The following is a 22,824-nucleotide window of genomic DNA, read 5'->3' on the forward strand; positions in this document are numbered from 1 at the left end:
ATCCTCACACACACTTTAACAAGCCCACTAGACCCCTGATACGATTCGAAATCGGAGATTCAAATCCTAATACATTATACGACTTTGGATTTACCCAAAGTCATAGTTTATTCATAGCCGTCTAAGCCTCCGTCTCCTGTGCTGTATCAATGGGGTGTGTTTGACATTCAATGAAACCGGCCAGTGCCTATAATGAAAAGGTCAATGTATGCAATCTTTGCCTCATCTCCTGTGTTGAATTAAATAGGCCTAGGCCCATCCACCCCACCCCCCAAGAATGTCAGAATGTCAACTTTGACATATTGTTCAGACATGAAACCCAGTCTATATGGCCTTATGGTTTGCATGTCCGTTTTCTCTATGAGGGAGATGTATGTTTATTTTGTCTCGGAAACCAGATGCATAGACAGATGTATAGGGGGTGGGGGGATTGAGTGTATTGGAGGGGTCCCCGAATTGGTGATCAATAATAGTGACTGTTGGTGGGTGGGACTGGGGGTGGGGGTGGGGGTGGTGTGCAGATAGTATGCCTTAAGGGCCTCCCCATGGGGGCCCCATGGGCTTCTGGGCCCTACACTTTACTCTAGGATTGGCCTGTAAATTATTTCTTAAGACACAAATACACATGCAGCCACACATACACACATTGAGTGACAGTGACATTAGAGTTCTGCTACCCGATGCGAGCCCGAGGGCCCCGACGTTATACATCGGGTTAGGGCCAGGTAGGGACTGTTTTTTCATCAATAACTAGGGTACGGGCAGGGCTCGGGTATCACTAAATTGATCACAAACATTTTGAAGTTGAGCCATTTGCTCGTGCTCTGCTGCACAGTACAGCCATATCTGACTAAGATCATAACATGGTGTCAGAAGTGCTTAAACCTCGTCAAATATAATGTTCCTTGATTTTTGTCGGGGTTTAGTGTGACCTTTAAAGTAGCTAACAGCTAACTGCTTTCTCATGTCTCTTCGTTCGTTGAGCAGAGCCAGAGCTACTTTTGAGGAGATGGGAAACTCAGTTGGAATCATATTAATGCCCATTGTGTACGTTGCCCATGCTACATCATTGGGGCCACGTGGTGCATTCTGGGCAATTCTGGGACACGGAGAGCTCTCCTTCAAGGAGTGAATGGGAGTCAATTGGGCACTAGCTCAAAAACCGAACATTAGCATGAATTTTGTCAACAAGAAGTCCAACATTACAAATATTTTCAGAGATGTGAGATATTTAACTTGCTATCTGTAATATTGTACAGCTTTGGAATTGTGACATTACATACTTTCGAGGAAAATAGGCACGTTTCTTGACTCATACCCTGACTTTGAGAAGGGATTGTGTGATGAATAGCTTAGCAGCCGCGTTACGCAACGTGACAACGTGAACACGATTGGTCGACAGTCTGCTGGGTGGGGTGTTATACAGTCAGCTCCAAAAGTATTGGGACAGTGACAATTTTTGTTTTTTGTTTTGGCTCTGTATTCCAGCACTTTGGAATACGGTGACTATGAGGTTAAAGTGCAGACTGTCAGCTTTAATTTAAGGGTATTTTCATCCATATCGGGTGAACCGTTTAGAAATTACAGCACATTTTGTACATAGTCCCTCCTATTTTAGGGGACCAAAAGTATTGGGACAAATTCACTTAATAGGTAAGTATTTGGTCGCATATTCATAGCATGCAATGACTACATCAAGCTTGTGACTCTACAAATTTGTTGGATGCATTTGCTGTTCATTTTGGTTGTGTTTTAGATTATTTTGTGCCCAATAGAAATTAATGGTAAATAATGTATTGTCATTTTGGAGTCACTTGTATTGTAAATAAGAGTAGAATGTGTTTCTAAATACTTCTACATTAATGTGGATGCTACCATGATTACAGACAATCCTGAATGAATTGTGAATAATGATGAGTGAGGAAGTTACAGACTAACAAATATCATACCCCCTCCCCCGTTATTGTAATGGTGAGAGGTTAGCATGTCTTGGGGGTATGATATTTGTGCGTCAATACCCTTTCCCACAAACAGAGACACTACTGTGGCTACCTCTCTCTCTTCTCTCTCTTCCTCTTTCTTTCCCTCTCTCTCTCTCTCACTCTCTCTCACACTCTCTCTCTCCCTCTCTCTTTCTCTCTCCCTCTCTCTCTCTTTTGTTTAAGGAAAATCAAAGCTGATTTGTCCAATTGAGGGTAATGAGCTGAAAGCAGTAAGCAATTGGGGTTATTTGGTTCTTGTAAAATTGCCTTATTGGTTCTATAAATCTACTCAACATGGCAGATAGTCTATGTCAACATTGGTTCATAAGGTAGACCAGGTAAGAATTTGGTAGGCTATACACTGAAATGGCATGCATTGTGCAGAGTTGAATTACATTTTTAGAAAAACCAAATAATCAATGGCATTTGGTATGAAACCTTCTCGTAAATTGCAGAAGTGTCTGTCAGATTGTGTGTGTGTTCACATGTTTGTGTATGTGTGTGTGTGTACCTGGGGGACAGACGATCTCTAGTTACCCCTCATAATGGAGCGGCTATTAGTGTTGGGACGCAGACAGACATCCCTGTCTGTGCTACTGCTAGGACCACAGCTGTCATGGAGGGTGTGTGTGCGTGTGCGTGTGTGTGTGTGTTGGGGGGGATTGGTGGCATGAGCTGGATGGGTGCTTTGAGGGGGAGGTGTGTGTGTGCAAAGGGGGGGGGGGGGGGGGGGGGGGGGGGGGTTGTTTGGTGCTTAAAGGCACGTGTGGCTTGGACATCTGTCCCACCCAGAGCCCCCTCACACACACACGTACACACACAAACACACACCCCTCCCTCGATGCTCTCCCCTGGACGTTTCATCATCTCCAAACTCCCGATAGGGATCAAAGAAGGGCCCACTCTGGATAATGAGACTGGTTGATGGAGGCAGGGAAGGCTGGGACTGCTATGGTGAGGCAAGCACTGAAGGACCCAGACAGATATTGGCTTGGGGATGATAGGGAAATGAGAAGGGGGAGGAGGGGAAGCTGGGGGGATCAGTCCAGTCCAGAATGGTCCATGCCCCAGCCACAGGACCCTGGTGGTGCATTTCCTTCTCTCCTTTTCCCCCTTCCCTCATTTCTCCTCATGTTATCCCCCTCTTTTGTTTGTGGTGCGTGTTTGTCCTTGTTGCGCCACTCATTTCGACGCTGTCTCCCCTGGTTAGGCCCGTCACCTGAGTCCAGTTAACACAAAACAGCTGGGGATTCCTCCCCTTCCCCTCACAGACCCCCAAACGCTGACCTTTGGGCGGCTGATGGATTAAAGACAGCTGGCCCCACCGCGGTGGTGACGGGGCATGAAAAATGATTTCCTTTATGACAGAGAAAATGCACAGGACCCACCAGGTTGCATATGATACCTGTTTTTTCTTTGTTGCTTTGAATTAAATGTTATTTTACTGGACAGAAGATGAAGAGACAAAGCGTGAAATGTGCTTCATTCATAGATAAACTAACAGCGTTTACGTGTTTGATAAATACGTGTTTCCATTTGGGTAGGTATACGAGGTAATACTGTTTACAAATCAGGTTTCACATGTAGCTTTCCATTTTCCAACCACTACCCATTTTCCAACCACTACTTTTCTCTTTCCACCCTTATGAGACCCAGGTGGCGACAGCTACGACAGCAGAGTCCCTGCCCATCTTCCGAAAGCACCTAAAACCCTACCTCTTCAAAGAGTACCTTAAATAATCCCCCTCCTCACCTCGAACCCCCCCCCCCCCTTTCTAGCTCTGGCTTTGCTGATAACTACTTTGTTGAGGAAAAGTGTACTTACTATGCCTGTGATATGTGGTTGTCCCACCTAGCTATCTTAAGATGAATGCACAAACTGTCGCTCTGGATAAATTACTAAAATGTAAATGTAGAATGGATGCATGACAGAAAATATACACTTCTTTACAGCTTCTCAAAACTCATCAGCTTTGGCCAGAGCATCTCATGAAAACACGACTCATAACAACAAAGAAATAACGTCCGTAACTCAACCTTACATGACTTAAAACACTGTGGCTCAGACTGCCACAAAAATTGTCGGCGGAGGCCGGCAGAGGCGGTGAGGGAGAGATGGACGAGGTGAGCTGTCAAGGTGCAACATTTTAGGGCTTTCTAAGTGCTAATAAACGCCTGTGCCTCGGCCTCTCAGCAGCCTTTCACACCCGGACCTGTCAGGGCGACAAATTGGAGTAATAAATGACTGTGTGGCGACCCGACCGCACGGCTCAATGTTGAGGGTGACTGTGACCTGCTGGCCCTCATTATCAGGGGGAGTAAGGCATTGGGGGGGGGGGGGGGGAAGTAGCCTACAGTATACAGTTTGTGTGTGCGGAGGACCAGTAAGCTCCTTGGTAACAGTGAGTTAAAGGGAGGGAGGGGAGGGTTGCTAATATGGGGGTTGGCTTGGCCTCCACCATCTCCTGCTTGCATCTCCTCCCCCCAACAGTCAGCCCCATGCCTCAGGACTACTGGGCCAGTTTGATTGAAAGAGACATATTTCAGGTCAAGAGGGGCCGTATTAAAATACAACTTGGCAACCGAAATGTTCCGACACCCACCCCCTTCTTCTCCCATCAAACTATCTTTATTTTCAACTCTCCATTTCTCTTATTGAATTAAACTCCATTGTCCTTTTTCCTCGGTAGATCGATGTTTTTTGCAGTTCCCAAAAGCATTTGGCGATTGGCATGTAGGCTATTTGGCACACGTGCAGTTAGGTCCTAAAGCTAGGCTTACGCACTAGTACTAGATAGCCTAAAATAATGAAAGAAAAACCGCAATGTAACCTACAGATATAAATTGCACAAGAACGATAAATGTATGGATTTTTTAAGTTATTGTTTTCTCTTTATTCAACCCGCCCGCCACCCACCCACCATTCATCCACACAATATTGAATTACCCTATACCCACCCACACCGTGGATATAACGGGGGGGACTGCAGGTAATGAGTGAACCCACGCATCACTAGTAGCAAGTTAGGTTTTCACCAAGTCAAATGAATGTATTGTGTAAGACGGTTCATGATGCTTGTATCTAAACCATAATAATAACTTTAAGATTTTTCTATACATCAGCTGGGGTCTATATAAGCTTCAATATGATGTCCAAACAAAGCATGAAAGTGCATCCTTGTAGCTGTGTGGGCTAATATAGTCAAAATGTTTGCCTTGGGGTAAGTTGAGCCAATGGCCATGGGTTAAGTTGAGCCAATGGTTTAGCCAATGGCAAGTTGAGCAAATTGAAGTGTTTTCTTCCCAGGCGTAATGCAAGACATTATCGCTGGGATATGAGGTAACAACAGGCCTTTGTACTTTTAAAAAGTACAACGTGTTTGTTAGGTGTTACGCCTGTGTTAAAATATGCTTAAAATGAATAAAATGCAAAAAAAAAGTGATTGTGACTGTGTTGAATTGTGTTTGGGAAATATAGATAGACATGGTTTTAAAAGGGTAGTGATAATATTTCATTCAGTACAGACATTTTTTGGCGGCTCCCGTGGCTCAACTTAAGTTTTGCCAAGAGACCACTTTTTTTTGGACAAGCTATAGTATGTTTTCAAAACTGTAATGTTTACATGAACTCTGATTATTTCCAGGGATACACAACATCCTGAAATATATACAGATATCTTTGTTAGAAAGAATACTATATTATATGTTAGGTAAAGGCCAGTCAAAAGAGGAAAATGAATAAAATCCTAACAGTATACAATTTTAACATTCAAAAGTCCAAACGTGTAAAACCCTTGAGAGTTGTGATTCACTCTCGAAGAATAACTCAAGAATGTAAATTAATCCGTAACAATGATTCATCATTTTCTCAATCAATGATTGTAATGTAAATGGCGTACAGTGCGACAATGGGGCAGTTATCTAAATTATCAGCTGATGATTCAACATTCTAACTGTCGCACAAGAGTGACTTACTTCTGCTAAACTTGAGAGGTACAGCCCAGCCTCCTCTACAGTTGAATAGATTTGTGAGGCACAAGTCTCACACCAAGTGACTTTGAAAGTATACTTTTCTGCCAAAATGCAGTCATTTTAGCTTTGAAGGACACTTCAAACAGACAGACAGAAGTATGTTGCGTCAAGAACTTGGATGAAAGGCTCCTTGGATAACGTTATTTACCAAAAAAAAACACTTGACTGGCAGAGGTTAGAGGAAGAAGGGGCTTCACAGCAGGAAGCCTGTTATTACAAACACTATGTCCACTTGTTATTCAGTGCCTCTGTCATGTCTGTGAAGTGTGGGTGTGTATGTGAGAGTCAGCAGTGTGTGTGTGTGTGTGTGTGCTTGTGCTTCAGTGTCTGCAGTATGGATAAGGGGCTGTATGTGTGTGTGTGTGTGTGTGTGTGTGTGTGTGTGTGTGTGTGTGTGTGTGTGTGTGTGTGTGTGTGTGTGTGTGTGTGTGTGTTTGCGGGCGAGCGTAGTACACACCCCTTCACCACTGGATAGAAGGACTGACCCAAAACAATTGAATGGCAAAAACAAAGAGAGGGGGCATGGTGAGAGCGCGGGGGAGGGTGGGGGACCTGCCCCTTTTGGCCCCCAAATGTAGTCCTTTTGTATGCAGATACCCCCAACAATAAATCCATTTCTGAGGTGGTCTAATCTGTGAGGCCAGCTAATAGAGACATTGTCTGCCCTGGAAGAGGATTACTTTAATCTAGTAATGGTCTGCCTTGGCCTATGGTAGGGGAGCATGGTGCCATGAGGACTCCCTTTGTCCAGGGGGGCAGTTGCCCCCATTCCTCCCACTGACCCTCTCTGCTCTGTCTACTGTACTCAAGCCATCTGGAGAAACTGAAAACAAAAAAACTGTTCCACCACAACAGTAGTCCCCTCACAATCACAAGGATATGAGAATGGAAGATGAGAATCTCCCCCACCCCCTCTACTTTAGTTCAGTCCGATAATGAAGATCTCTGAATACTAAGCAAAGTCTGATAAGTAATTGAACATGAGGTTTCAAAAGGTGCTTAAGAGAGGAGGAATCCCAAGTAATATCTTTAAGAGTGTTTCATGGCTTTCTCAAAAAAACTAACAAAAACTCACAGCCCGGGGATATGGTGTAAAAGAAGTGTAGGAGGACAAGGGTTCAGTCGGTGTGATGTTTAGTTTGACAATGCAGCCCGGAGGCACTGTCGTTGATGAGTTGTCGAACATAAAAAGGTCTCAGCCATTCGCTAAAAGCTGTATGACAATAACATTGCCATATATTTGGAGACACGTTCTCTCCGTTGGGACAGACACGAACTGGTTGAATCGATTCAGTGGCTAGCTTTGCACTTAACTGGCTAACAGTAGCTACTAAGGGTAAGTTATAACCTACATGTATTTTTGTTTTGTTTTTACATACTGGTAACCAGAGTCGTTCAAGGGAATTCGGGACATGGGTGACTAGTTAACGTTAGCTTGGCTCTCTGTGTGTTCGTGCCGTGGGAGGAGGGGTTAGCTCGTTAGCAGAGAGCAATGGCTAGCTAGTATGCTAACTATTCTAGCTAACTAACTGGCTGAATAAGTTGACGACGTACTCACTCAAACTGTCAAAACTAACCCAAAACTTTACACAACGTTAGATCTGCTTGGCGTGTTAAAACACTGGTGGTTTGTTGTAACCGAGTATTGGTGCTAAACCGTGTTATTGGAGGCTGGCATGCTAGTTGGCTTTGGCGTCATAGGATTCGGTGCCCTGGACGGTTTTCACGGAAGAATACTGTACCAAGTTAGCTAGCTGAATAAACTAAGTTAGTATATTCCTAGAAACATTGAACCACTGTAGTTTACAACAATTATAATTTCTAAAGTGGAAGTTGGGAGAGTTATAATTGAGTGTTTCAGTGAAACGTAAGTGAGGGAGGCCCCGCTCTCTCGCTTTCCCAGATGTTTAGTTCATTTCATTCCGATCTCCTTTGCATTATTGTAGCCTTTTTCTGTAGCCTGTCAACTATGTGTCTGTCTATCCCTGTTCTCTCCTCTCTGCACAGGCCATACAAACGCTTCACACCACGTGGCTGCTGCCACTCTAATCTGGTGGTCCCTGCGCGCACGACCCACGTGGAGTTCCAGGTCTCTGGCAGCTTCTGGAACTGTCGTTCTGCGGCCAACAAGGCAGAGTTCATCTCAGCCTATGCTACCCTCCAGTCCCTCGACTTCTTGGCGCTGACGGAAACATGGATTACCACAGAAAACACTGCTACTCCTACTGCTCTTTCCTCGTCTAACCATGTGTTCTCACATACCCGAGAGCATCTGGTCAGCGCGGCGGTGGCACAGGAATCCTCATCTCTCCCAAGTGGACATTCTCTCTTTTTCCCCTTACCCATCTGTCTATCTCCTCATTTGAATTCCATGCTGTCACAGTCACTAGCCCATTCAAGCTTAACATCATTGTCATTTATCGGCCTCCAGGTTCACTTGGAGAGTTCATCAATGAGATTGACGCCTTGATAAGTTCCTTTCCTGAGGATGGCTCACCCCTCACAGTTCTGGGTTACTTTAACCTCCCTACGTCTGCCTTTGACTCATTTCTCTCTGCCTCCTTCTTTCCACTCCTTTCCTCTTTTGACCTCACCCTCCTTCCGCCCCCCCCTACTCACAAGGCAGGCAATACGCTTGACCTCATCTTTACTAGATGCTGTTCTTCTACTAATCTCACTCACTGCAACTCCCCTCCAAATCTCCGACCACTACTTTGTATCCTTTTCTCTCTCGCTCTCCTCCAACACTACTCACTCTGCCCCTACTCAGATGGTAATGTGCTGTCACTACCTTCGCTCTCTCTCTCCCGCTACTCTCTCCTCTTCCATCCTATCACCTCTTCCCTCTGCTAAATCCTTCTCCCTCCGATCTCCTGATTCTGCCTCCTCAACCCTCCTCTCCTCCCTTTCTGCATCTTTTGACTCTCTATGTCCCCTATCCTCCCGGCCGGCTCGGTCCTCCCCTCCTGCTCCGTGGCTTGACGACTCATTGCGAGCTCACAGAAGAGGGCTCCGGGCAGCCGAGCGGAAATGGAGGAAAACTAGACTCCCTGCGGACCTGTCATCTTTTCACTCCCTCCTCTCTTCATTCTCTTCCTCTGTTTCTACTGCTAAAGCCACTTTCTACCACTCAACATTTCAAGCCTCTGCCTCTAACCCTAGGAAGCTCTTTGCCACCTTCTCCTCCCTGCTGAATCCTCTTCCTCCTCCCCTCCCTCCTCCCTCTCTGTGGATGACTTCGTCAACCATTTTGAAAAGAAGGTTGACGACATCCGATCCTCATTTATTAAGTCAAAGACACAGCTGGTCCTGCTCACACTGCCCTACCCTATGCTTTGACTTCTTTCTCCCCTCTCTCCAGATGAAATCTTGCGACTTGTGACGGCCGGCCGCCCAACAACCTGCCCGCTTGACTCTATCCCCTCCTCTCTTCTCCAGACCATTTCCGGAGACCTTCTCCCTTAACTCACATCGCTCATCAACTCATCCTTGACCGCTGGCCATGTCCCTTCTGTCTTCAAGAGAGCGAGAGTTGCACCCCTCCTCAAAAAACCTACACTCGATCCCTCCGATGTCAACAACTACAGACCAGTATCCCTTCTTTCTTTTCTCTCCAAAACTCTTGAGCGTGCCGTCTCTAGCCAACTCTCCTGCTATCTCTCTCAGAATGAACTTCTTGATCCAAACCAGTCAGGTTTCAAGACTGGTCATTCAACTGAGACTGCTCTTCTCTGTGTCACGGAGGCTCTCCGCACTGCTAAAGCTAACTCTCTCTCCTCTACTCTTATCCTTCTAGACCTATCCGCTGCCTTTGATACTGTGAACCATCAGATCCTCCTCTCCACCCTCTCCGAGTTGGGCATCTCCGGCGCTGCTCACTCTTGGATTGCGTCTTACCTGACAGGTCGCTCCTACCAGGTGGCGTGGCAAGAATCTGTCTCCGCACCACGTGCTCTCATCACCGGTGTCCCCCAGGGCTCAGTTCTAGGCCCTCTCCTATTCTCTCTATACACCAAGTCACTTGGCTCTGTCATATCCTCACATGGTCTCTCCTATCATTGCTACGCAGACGACACACAATTCATTTTCTCCTTTCCCCCTTCTGATAACCAGGTGGCGAATCGCATCTCTGCATGTCTGGCAGACATATCAGTGTGGATGTCGGATCACCACCTCAAGCTGAACCTCAGCAAGACGGAGCTGCTCTTCCTCCCGGGGAAGGACTGCCCGCTCCATGATCTCGCCATCACGGTTGATAACTCCATTGTGTCCTCCTCCCAGAGTGCAAAGAACCTTGGCGTGACCCTGGACAACACCCTGTCGTTCTCTGCTAACATCAAAGCGGTGACCCGATTCTGCAGGTTCATGCTCTACAACATTCGCAGAGTACGACCCTACCTTACACAGAAAGCGGCACAGGTCCTAATCCAGGCACTTGTCATCTCCCATCTGGATTACTGCAACTCGCTGTTGGCTGGGCTCCCTGCCTGTGCCATTAAACTCCTACAACTTATCCAGAACGCTGCAGCCCGTTTGGTGTTCGACCTTCCCAAGTTCTCTCATGTCACCCCGCTCCTCCGCACACTCCACTGGCTTCCAGTTGAGGCTCGCATCTACTACAAGACCATGGTCCCTCCCTACGGAGCTGTGAGGGGAACGGCACCTCCTTACCTTCAGGCTCTGATCAGACCCTACACCCAAACGAGGGCACTACGTTCATCCACCTCTGGCATGCTAGCTCCCCTACCTCTATGGAAGCACAGTTCCCGCTCAGCCCAGTCAAAGCTATTTGCTGCTCTGGCACCCCAATGGTGGAACAAGCTCCCCCACGACGCCAGGACAGCGGAGTCACTGACCACCTTCCGGAGACACTTGAAACCCTACCTCTTTAAGGAATACCTGGAATAGTATAAAGTAATCCTTGACACAAGTATTGGTCTCCACAAAGTTTGCTGCCTCAGTGTTGATGATGGCAATTTGCATATACTCCAGAATATCATGAAGAGTGATCAGATTAATTGCAATTTCCCTCTTTGCTATGAAAATGAACTTAATCCCCCACAAAAAAATTCCACTTCATTTCTGCCCTGCCACAAAAGGACCAGCTGCCATCATGTCAGTGATTGTCTCGTTAACACAGGTGAGACTGTTGACGAGGACAAGGCTGGAGATCAGTCTGTCATGCTGATTGAGTCAGAATAACAGAAAAATCATTGTTCTTCCTCTGTCAACCATGGTTACCTGCAAGGAAACACGTGCCGTCATCATTGCTTTGCACAAAAAGGGCTTCACAGGCAAGGATATTGCTGCTAGTAAGATTGTACCTAAATCAACCATTTAATGGATCATCAAGAAGGAGAGAGGTTCAATTGTTGTGAAGAAAGTCATCTGCATGCACAGTGAGGTGAAGACTATTGGAGGATGGCCTGGTGTCAAGAAGGGCAGCAAAGAAGCCACTTCTCTCCAGGAAAAACATCAGGGACAGACTGATATTCTGCAAAAGGTACAGGGATTGGACTGCTGAGGACAGGGGTAGATTCATTTTCTCTGATTAATCCCCTTTCCGATTGTTTGGGCCATCCGGAAAACACCTTGTCCGGAGAAGACAAGGTGAGCGCTACCATCAGTCCTGTGTCATGCCAACAGTAAAGCATCCTGAGACCATTCATGTGTGGGGTTGCTTCTCAGCCAAGGTAGTGGGCTCACTCACAATTTTGCCTAAGAACACAGCCATGAATAAAGAATGGTACCAACACATCCTCCGAGAGCAACTTCTCCCAACCATCCAAGAACAGTTTGGTGACGACCAATGCCTTTTCCAGCATGATGGAGCACCTTGCCATAAGGCAAAAGTGATAACTAAGTGACTCGGGGAACAAAACATCGACAATTTGGGGCCAGGAAACTCCCCAGACCTTAATCCCATTGAGAACGTGTGGTCGATCCTCAAGAGGCGGGTGGACAAACAAAAACCCACAACTTCTGACAAACTCCAAGCATTGATTATGCAAGAATGGGCTGCCATCAGTCAGGATGTGGCCCAGAAGTTAATTGACAGCATGCCAGGGCGGATTGCAGAGGTCTTGAAAAAGAAGGGTCAACACTGCAAATATTGACTCTTTGCATAAACTGAATGTCATTGTCAATGGAAGCCTTTGACACTTATGGAATACTTGTGATTATACTTCAGTGTACCATAGTAACTACTGACATAAAGATCTAAGTACACTGAAGCAGCAAACTTTGTGGAGACCAATACTCGTGTCATTCTCAAAACTTTTGACCATGACTGTATATCCGCCTTCCCTCAGGAGCCAACGCAGGGTTAAAAAAACAAGTTCTGAACATAGTCAGTAGAATGACTCACGCACACACAACAGAAGAGAGACATGACTGAAATGCAGAATCTGGACTGGGACTGGGCAGTGAGCAAGAGTGCAAGCTACAGATGTATGATCTTAATTTGAGCCAGTTCTCTACAGCAGGAAAAGAATCCTGCCGCAACAGGAAATGTGAATTATTATGTGGATTATAATTAATATAATTTTTTGTAGGGAGTGATCCATTTTTCGTTGGGGCAAATCAAGTATTTTAAAATGGAAATTACAAACTTTAGAAGCCTTTTTAAACCTCAAATACACTACATGTTTGCATTTCCTGCTGTGCAGGAAAATTCCTACAACAACAGGATTATCAAATTAAGATACGACATCTATATATTGGGTGCCCACATTGGTGGTAAAAACCAGGTCTGTTTTCAATATGTTTATGTGTGCTTATTCGCTCCATCGTTGGTAAATTTAGCAGTTTCCTTTTCCCAGACAGACCAACCGCCACATCGGGGGATTTGGAATAGACGCTTACGCAAACATGGCCAGGCCGGTAACAATGCCAGACACCGCACTATTCTAGCATCTAGCAGAATGTGCCAACCGATTACACTGTTAGGTCATTGATGCCTTTGTACACTGCTGTAATTGAGGTACATGTCATCACATTTGTGTATTGGATAGAGATAGGATAGGAGGCAGATTGAATAGGAGGCTGTTTGTGTGTGATGCTACAGATGTAGGATCTTAATTTGATCACCCTCTTGCAGGAGAATGTTCCTGTAATGCAGGAAATCAAAAACTTGTAGTGTATTTAAAAAAGCTTCTGAAGTTTGTAATTTCCACTTTGAAATTTCAGACTTGATTTTTCCTTATGAAAAATGGATCAACCCCTACAAAAATGTCCATAAACTATAATCCACATAATTCACATTTCCTGTTGCTGCAGGATTATTTTCCTGCTATACCAAACTGGCTCAAATTAAGATCCTACATCTGTATGCTATTCAATTCCCTTGGGTGATGCCAACTTTCTTAGTTCGCTGTATAAGTTGTGCTAGGTGTCAGCAAGCTTTCCTGACTTTGTGCATCGTGTGGTTTTTGTTGGTTGTAGCTGAGACAGACTGGCAGGCTAGTCATATCTGACACTTCAGTCTCATCTCGGAGACGGTCAAGACTCTGTGCGTCAGTGGACGAGCATCCAGCTGTCTCAGTCCACTCATGACGTATGGGCAGCGTCTGGGCAGTGTGACGGCTCCCAATGAACACTTGGCCCAGGAACAGATGGCGAAGGTGCACTTTCTACTGACCATTTGCCCACCGCAGTGCCCAGTTCTCGGTCAAATGTGCTGAGTGGTGTTTACCCTGTGCCCATTAATGTGCCCTGCTCATGAAGACTCCCAAACAACTCCCTCCAGCATGGTAGAGAAAGGGGGGTGAGTTCAACTACACCCATTTCCCCCACGTCAACAAACTCCAAACCAGATAGATCTGAAACTAAATCCATTTAGATCCAGTCAAATGACTTAAGCTCTTCTCTGACCAGTGGTCATCTTAAGGTTAATTTCAGCTCAGAGAACTCATTAAAAAAACATATTGTAGAAATCAATAGAGAGTTTAAATGTCTGTTTGCTCAATCATTTGTGGAGGGTCAAACGCACCTAAATCCCCTTGAAATGTGCTTTTAATACAACAGCATATGGTATTGTCCTTTCGTTAGGCAGAAGCCACATTGAACGCACAAAGTGTAATGTGTCTGTCAATAAAAAGTTCCCAGAGTCAATTAAGTGAAAACAATGACTTTGAAACGGCCTCTCGGCTGGCAGGCAGCAGGCTCCTGGGGAAGAGGACAACACAACTAAATAAATAGAATAATAAAGCAGCCATCAGTAGAACTAAAAACAGCAACATATTCACCGAGCCTGACCCCACAGGAGAATGGATTGTTCTAGGTCCCAAGAAACAAAGAGATCTTCTGTTAAATCTGACAATTCATCTTGATGGTTGTAAAGTCGTCTCAAATAAAACTGTGAAGGACCTAGGCGTTACTCTTGACCCTGATCTCTCTTTTGACGAACATATCAAGACTGTTTCAAGGACAGCTTTTTTCCATCTACGTAACATTGCAAAAATCAGAAATTTTCTGTCCAAAAATGATGCAGAAAAATTAATCCATGCATTTGTTACTTCTAGGTTAGACTACTGCAATGCTCTATTTTCCGGCTACCCGGATAAAGCACTAAATAAACTTCAGTTAGTGCTAAATACGGCTGCTAGAATCCTGACTAGAACCAAGAAATTTGATCATATTACTCCAGTGCTAGCTTCCCTACACTGGCTTCCTGTTAAGGCAAGGGCTGATTTCAAGGTTTTACTGTTAACCTATAAAGCGTTACATGGGCTTGCTCCTACCTATCTTTCCGAGTTGGTCCTGCCGTACATACCAATACGTACGCTACGGTCACAAGACGCAGGCCTCCTAATTGTCCCTAGAATTTCTAAGCAAACAGCGGGAGGCAGGGCTTTCTCCTATAGATCTCCATTTTTATGGAACAGTCTGCCTACCCATGTGAGAGACGCAGACTCGGTCTCAACCTTTAAGTCTTTACTGAAGACTTATCTCTTCAGTAGGTCATATGATTGAGTGTAGTCTGGCCCAGGAGTGTGAAGGTGAACGGAAAGGCTGGAGCAACGAACAGCCCTTGCTGTCTCTGCCGGGCCGGTTCCCCTCTCCACTGGGGTTCTCTGCCTCTAACCCTGTTGCAGGGGCTGAGTCACTGGCTTGCTGGTGCTCTTTCATGCCGTCCCTGGGAGGGGTGCGTCACTTGAGTGGGTTGAGTTACTGACGTGATCTTCCTGTCTGGGTTGGCGCCCCCCCCTTGGTTTGTGCTGTGGTGGAGACCTCTGTGGGCTATACTCGGCCTTGTCTCAGGATTGTAAGTTGGTGGTTGGGGATATCCCTCTAGTGGTGCGGGGGCTGTGCTTTGGCGGAGTGGGTGGGGTTATATCCTTCCTGTTTGGCCCTGTCCGGGGGTTTCTTCGGATGGGGCCACAGTGTCTCCGGACCGCTCCTGTCTCAGCCTCCAGTATTTATGCTGCAGTAGTTTATGTGTCGGGGGGCTGGGGTTAGTTGGTTATACCTGGAGTACTTCTCCTGTCTTATCCAGTGTCCTGTGTGAATTTAAGTATGCTCTCTCTAATTCTCTCGTTCTCTCTTTCTCTCTGAGAACCTGAGCCCTAGGACCATACGTCAGGACTACCGGGCATGATGACACCTTGCTGTCCCCAGTCCGCCTGGCCTTGCTGCTATTCCAGTTTCAACTGTTCTGCCTGCGGCTACGAAATCCCTACCTGTCCCAGACCTGCTGTTTTCAACTCTTAATGATCGGCTATGAAAAGCCAACTGAGAGACCTGAGCCCTAGGACCATACGTCGGGACTACCGGCCGTGGTGACTCCTTGCTGTCCCCAGTCCGCCTGGCCTTGCTGCTATTCCAGTTTAAACTGTTCTGCCTGCGGTTATGGAACCCCTACCTGTCCCAGACCTGCTGTTTTCAACTCTTAATGATCGGCTATGAAAAGCCAACTGAGATTTATTCCTGATTATTATTTGACCATGCTTGTCACTTATGAACATTTTTGAACATCTTGGCATGGTTCTGTTATAATCTCCACCCGGCACAGCCAGAAGAGGACTGGCCACCCCTCATAGCCTGGTTCCTCTCTAGGTTTCTTCCTAGGTTTTCGCCTTTCTAGGGAGTTTTTCCTAGCCACCGTGCTTCTACACCTGCATTACTAGCTGTTTGGGGTTTTAGGCTGGGTTTTTGTACAGCACTTCGAGATATTAGCTGATGTAAGAAGGGCTATATAAAATAAAATTGATTGATTGAATGGGAGTTTATCTATTTTCGCACTGCAACTCATTTCCGAACAACATGCTTTTGAGATAACCGAACAAATCTGAGGAATTCTGTAATCACAGTATAACAAGGTTACAGGACTCCGAGTCAACGCGTAAAAACGACCTAGTACATCTAGGAAATATATCTTGCCTAGCACTCCTACACTTGCATAACAGTTTGGGAACTAACATAATCTGACAGATGGTTGAGGTCAGTGGGAGGGTCTGGTGTATTTAACAGTGTGGCGGTATAGCCAGCATAGATAGTGATCTGTATCCATGAGAGATAATGGAGCTTGATTAGTCACAACGGTTGGAGTGGGATTTTATTGTTCTCTGGGGTAAACCTGCATGCTTCTGCTGTAACCCAGGGCACACAATGGCCTTGCAGATGCCCCAGCACTCATTAGCATGGGGGCAAGGGTGGGGTGTGTGTGTGTGTGGGGGGGACTGTTCCTCACACCACCTGCTGTCATGTCCTCTTAACCTCAATCCTCTCCAGACACAAACACACCCACACTGGCCACAGGCCACCAGCACGAGCCTTGGTCTCATTAGCCCCAGTCTGGTCTTATTAATTGATGATCCTCTGAGGAGGACAGCTTTGGCCGGTGGACCCAGCTCGATGACCACCAGACGGAAGGGGGACCAGAGGGACCAGCCAGAGGGTCCCGGCCTCACCTCGGCCATCTGACCCCTCCTTTTGTGTTTAGCCCCCCTGGTCCTGTCCTCTGCCCTGTCCTCAGCCTCCACGAGCCTGGCAGCCGGCACACTGATTCCATTAGTGAAGCCTGGACACACAGCAGGGCTCAGAAACAGTCCAAACTCAAAAACAGACCAACTCAGAGAGATCAACTCCGAGACTAACCAACTCCAAGACTAACTATGAGACAGACCAACTCAGAAACAGACCAACTCAGAGAGATCTACTCCTGAAGGGATTCAAAGAGAGAGAAGACCACACCTTCTAGCACAGTACCAGTGGGCACTTTCAGTGGAAACACATTGTCACAACAATTCATTTGACATAGCTGATCACTGGAGACCAGATACTTGGAGGACTATCTCAGATAGTTGACTTTCAGACTGGCAAAGACTGTTGTAACCGAAAAGCTTTATCGAAACGGATGCTTTCACGATCAAAGCACGATCAAAGTGAAAGAAAATAGGCTATTGCAACTCGTCCAATTACGAGTAAAAAAATCTCTTCAAAAAGAGGGGTTCAGGCTCTGCTGGCCTCTATAGGTCCGGGCCTATATTTCTGTATTTCTGCTCCTAGCTGGACGTGAGGTTGGAAACTGCTGAGTGTGGAGCCTGAAGCAGTTATGGAGCACCATGGCCCATATTGGCCCTGACCAATAGGGTTAATAACAGAGGGCAGCCAGCCTGGAGCTGCCTGAGAAGAGCGTGCCCTGTAGCAGCTTGGCCATTTGCAGAGGGGAGGAGGGCAACTCAGACACCCTTCTCTGCCAAGTACCCTCCTTCCTCCCCATTCCTAATCCCCTAAAACCTCAAAATACATTTTCTAGAGGAGTGGTGTGTGTGTGTGTGTGTGTGTGTGTGTGTGTGTGTGTGTGTGTGTGTGTGTGTGTGTGTGTGTGTGTGTGTGTGTGTGTGTGTGTGTGTGTGTGTGTGTGTGTGTGCACGCACATCTTACTTCCGGAGCATTGGCCCCAGGGCTGTCTCATGGTTGGGGTCGCCCAGAGAGGAACCACTCTCCTCTGAGATGGTTGGGAGATTTAGGGTGAGTGATATTGGCTGGGGCTAAGCTCCACAAAAGGATGGTTGAAAGCATTTGACTTTCACCGCTCCCTCAGTAAAAACTCAGTTGTTTCTGTGTTTTGAGGGACAGAGGGTATAGTCAGTGTTGGGGCAAAGACAGCCTTCACAAGAATTGAACTCTAACAAATATGTGTATATTGCTGTCAATACTGTTTACCAGGGCTCTCCAACCCTGTTCCTGGACAGCTAGCCTTCTGTAGGTTTTCGCTCCAACCCCAGTTGTAACTAACCTGATTCAGTTTATTAACCAGCTAATTATTAGAATCAGGTGCGCTAGATTAGGGTTGGAGTGAAAACCTACAGGACAGTAGCTCTCCAGGAACAGTGTTGGAGAGCCCTGCTGTATACAAACAGTCTGTCGGATATGCTACTTACATCATCCTATAACAGAAAGAAAGAGGAGCAAATGGCCGCTCTTGGAAAAGGAATGGGGTAACTGTAGCCTACCAGGCTTCATTCTAAAGCAGTGAAAACCAGGCAACCAATACATACCAAGAAACTATCCTCAATTCATATCAGGGAAAACTATTCATAAAACAGCTAGAAAATACTGAAATACTCAAATTACCCGTTTTGTTATCAAACGGAATTACATAATGAAATCCTAATGCAATAGAGCATTGGCTAATCTAATAGTGAAATCAAATTGGCCGTCCACGTTTTATTTGAGCAGAGCAGATAGCAGCAGTGCCCTGTTGTGAAAAGCTGCTAGGAACCAACTTCCATTGGTTTCCATTCTCACAGGGTTATCTATAGTGTGGGTGTGTGCGTGTGTGTGTGATGATTTCGGGGGCTAACATCTGCTACCTGAAAACAGCCACTGTTGGCTGTTCTAGCTACACTTTCCCTTTCCAGTGGCAGTTGTTATTGTTACATTTTGCTTGAGCTAAGGATTGCCTATCCTCTCTGTCAGTGCCATGCAGTGCTATACTTGATCAATTTCTGCCAACTCAAAGTCAAACACACCTCCTCTCTATCCCCAAGAGCCAAAATGGCAGAGGCACTTACTTGCCACCTCCAGTGACGCGTTGCGACTGACTGCCTCGCCTAGGTAGTTGCGTGCCACGCACACGTAGACCCCCTCGTCGGGTTTGCTCCGTCGACCATGGACGATACGCAGGAAGAACAGGGAGCCGCTGGGCAGCAGCATACGGTGGGAGCGCGGGTCTTCCCTGTCCGTCTCCACTCGTTCGCCATCTTTGTACCACTCCACCATGGGGCTGGGACGCCCCTCTGCCTTGCAGTTGAGGGTGGCCGGCTCGCCCTTGGACACAATCAGGTCGGAGGGGTGCTCCACGATCCGCGGGGGGGCATCCTCCAACCTGGGTCGGGATCCTGGAATAGAGAGAGGGGGTAAAGAGTTAAAAGCATACCTTGTTGTAGAGGTCTTGACGGTTTCTACAGACCCAAAATAAAAAACTTGCCACGGGTCTCGGGTATGTGTAATTAAAATGTATTTACCGACTGAACCCGAATGGATTCCTCTGTTAATTTAGTGTTTGTGTGATGAGAACTGCATGAGCTTGTTATCTGTGTCAGCCAATTGTAACTCAATAAAACGTATAGCTTATGTCCAGTTGAAACTGGTTCTGGCTGCTCACTTCACGTGCGCCTGCTGAGAGAGAGAGAGAGAGAGAGAGAGAGAGAGAGAGAGAGAGAGAGAGAGAGAGAGAGAGAGAGAGAGAGAGAGAGAGAGAGAGAGAGAGAGAGAGAGAGAGAGAGAGAGAGAGAGAGAGAGAGAGAGAGAGAGAGAGAGAGAGAGAGAGAGAGAGAGAGAGAGAGAGAGAGAGAGAGAGAGAGAGAGAGAGAGAGAGAGAGAGAGAGAGAGAGAGAGAGAGAGAGAGAGAGAGAGAGAGAGAGAGAGAGAGAGAGAGAGAGAGAGAGAGAGAGAGAGAGAGAGAGAGAGAGAGAGAGAGAGAGAGAGAGAGAGAGAGAGAGAGAGAGAGAGAGAGAGAGAGAGAGAGAGAGAGAGAGAGAGAGAGAGAGAGAGAGAGAGAGAGAGAGAGAGAGAGAGAGAGAGAGAGAGAAAACACCAAATAATGCATGCAGAGCAGAATTAGGCCAATACCCGCTAATTATCAAAATCCAGAAAAGAGCCGTTAAATTCTATAACCACTTAAAAGGAAGCGATTCCCAAACCTTCCATAACAAAGCCATCACCTACAGAGAGATGAACTTGGAGAAGAGTCCCCTAAGTAAGCTTGTCCTGGGGCTCTGTTCACAAACACAAACAGACCCCACACAGCCCCAGGACAACAACAACAACAACAACAACACAATTAGACCCAACCAAATCATGAGAAAACAAAAAGAGAATTACTTGACACATTGGAAAGAACAAACAAAAAAACAGAGCAAACTAGAATGCTATTTGGCCCTAAACAGAGAGTACACAGTGGCAGAATACCTGACCACTGTGACTGACCCAAACTTAAGGAAAGCTTTGACTATGTACAGACTCAGTGAGCATAGCCTTGCTATTGAGAAAGGCCGCCGTAGGCAGACCTGGCTCTCAAGAGAAGACAGGCTATGTGCACACTGCCCACAAAATGAGGTGGAAACTGAGCTGCACTTCCTAACCTCCTGCCAAATGTATGACCATATTAGAGACACATATTTCCCTCAGATTACAGCGATCCACAAAGAATTCAAAAACAAACCCAATTTTGATAAACTCCCTTATCTACTGGGTGAAAAACCACAGTGTGCCTTCACAGCTGCAATATTTGTGACCTGTTGCCACAAGAAAAGGGCAACCAGTGAAGAACAAACACCATTGTAAATACAACCCATATTTATGTTTATTTATTTTCCCATTTGTACTTTAACTATTTGCACATTGTTACAACACTGTATATATACATAATATGACATTTGAAATGTCTTTATTCTTTTGAAACTTCTGAGTGTAATGTTTACTGTTTACTTTTGTTTACTATCTACTTCACTTGCTTTGGCAATGTTAACATACGTTACCCATGCCAATAAAGCCCTTAAACTGAAATTGAATTGAGAGAGAGAGAGAGAGAGATTTTCATGCAGCAGGTTTTGTTGCTTGAGTGCTTTGAAATAGCTTCCCTCTCTTTCCCCCAATTTGATTGACAGTGTGTTGACGAGACAATTATGGATGAATAACAACAGCGTCACAAAGACAAGCACCGAGAAGGAATTTTCCACAGAGACTGCTTTTAGGGATGACACAGGGAGATGACTATCTCTCCCGATATTTGTCTTAATAATAACGGAGATGCACCGATGCCAATTATTACGGATTTTGATGACTTGGTTGTTGTTTTTTGTTCCACCACAGTTGGGGACGTCAAAGGTTTTTTGAGTCGTTGAGCTGAGTTGTCTTGTCAGCAAACCAAGATGGAGGATGAGGCTCTCAAAAGCTATCCACAGGGCCAGGTGTGAGAATGTGAGTTCCAACCGTGTCTGATAACAACTGATAAGAGGGCGGCTTAATATCCACTGGGAAAATGCCTTTCCCTCCATGGTCGAATACTCCAGGGTTATAGGATTAACAATTCAAAAGTAGAAGGCTTTTAGTTGATGGAGGAGATACAAGACTATTGTCTTGAGTGATGGACCCTCACTCAAACCAAGTATCTTCTTATAGAAGGAACGTGTCGACTCTTGATGTAAAGGAAATGGTGGTAGATGGACTTTTCGAGTCAGATGTAAAACATCAATTTTCATGCGATAGCTTGACCTGCAGTATGTGACTAACATCTCAGTGTATCATGGGCCTTTACCATACAGAATGATAGGCCTTTCAAAGCAAACCCTTGAACTGGCTGCTAAATCTTAACTTGAATACTGCCTCTCTAAGAGCACAAAGATAACCTGCATTCCAGCAGAGCTTGGTCTACTCATGCCTACAACCAGGTATAACACATAATCTGACATAGGTTATTAATAAAGACACCACTCTCCATCTGTGTATGTTCCTTGCTCTCGGAGTGAAAACAGTCGTCACTTCGGAGTGGTTGTCTTCCCTTTAAGCCAGGCTCTGCAGAAGAACAGTATAGGACCAACTGACGCTCAGCTAATAGCTTTTAGGGTGTGGAAGAGCTGAATAGACCTACATTGGTGGTAGGTTGTGGACGAACCCAGCAGTACAGGGGCTTTAGGAGCTGCTTCATAAATATTACATGCCAGGCCAGTCTGAGCAGCTGATGCGGAAATGTTAACCAAAGGTTTTTAAAGGGAAAGGGACCGTGTGTGAGACTGAGCTAATGTTATGTGGGTGTTCTCAAAGCGACTGAGCGCCTTACTGGAAATGGAGCTAAATGTTATGCAAAGGATTTTAAAGAGAAGAAACCATTGCCTGATATTGAGGTAAATGTCATGCTTCAGTTTCCAAGTGGAAGGATGCATAACTAGAAATGGGAAAAATATTAGAAATGTTTAGAAATGCAAACTTCTAAAGGGCAAGAGATGAAGTTCAATTTTATTATAGAGAGGTGTTCAAACGGTAAGGTGACCTCAACATTGTACGACTTCTCCAATTGCAACTTGAAGAAGCTGAAGAGGCTATTGAGGAGCTAGCAAACTATGGGAGAGGACAGTAGACAGTCAGGAAGTAGGCCTATGCTTGACTGTCCGGAGAGAGAGTAACTGATATACCTAGGCTTTCTATGGACTTATTACCACTTGGCTGTGGTATACAGGGACAAGAGAGCATCGGCTTCAAAGCTTAATGTGAGCTCATGAAACCATGGGGAAGAGCATGGAGCTGAGCCTCTCAGCCTTTTATAGATAGGAATGACTGTGTCTGTAAAAAATCTGTGAATACC

General features: G+C 45.8%; 1 protein-coding gene across 1 annotated transcript in view; it reads right to left on the reverse strand.

Annotated features, from left to right (window-relative positions):
- LOC311136250 (roundabout homolog 3-like) overlaps positions 1–22,824 on the reverse strand; it is a gene marked incomplete at its 5' end in the record, with an annotated part of 309,721 nt that overhangs the window by 81,253 nt on the left and 205,644 nt on the right. Inside the window, one exon of the mRNA XM_084170382.1 lies at positions 19,034–19,360. Within this exon, the coding sequence (XP_084026508.1) occupies positions 19,034–19,360 (327 nt within the window). The remainder of the gene's footprint in view (positions 1–19,033; positions 19,361–22,824) is intronic.

The sequence above is a fragment of the Coregonus lavaretus genome (genome assembly GCF_964263955.1).
Source record: "Coregonus lavaretus genome assembly, chromosome: 10".
Taxonomy (NCBI): domain Eukaryota; kingdom Metazoa; phylum Chordata; class Actinopteri; order Salmoniformes; family Salmonidae; genus Coregonus; species Coregonus lavaretus.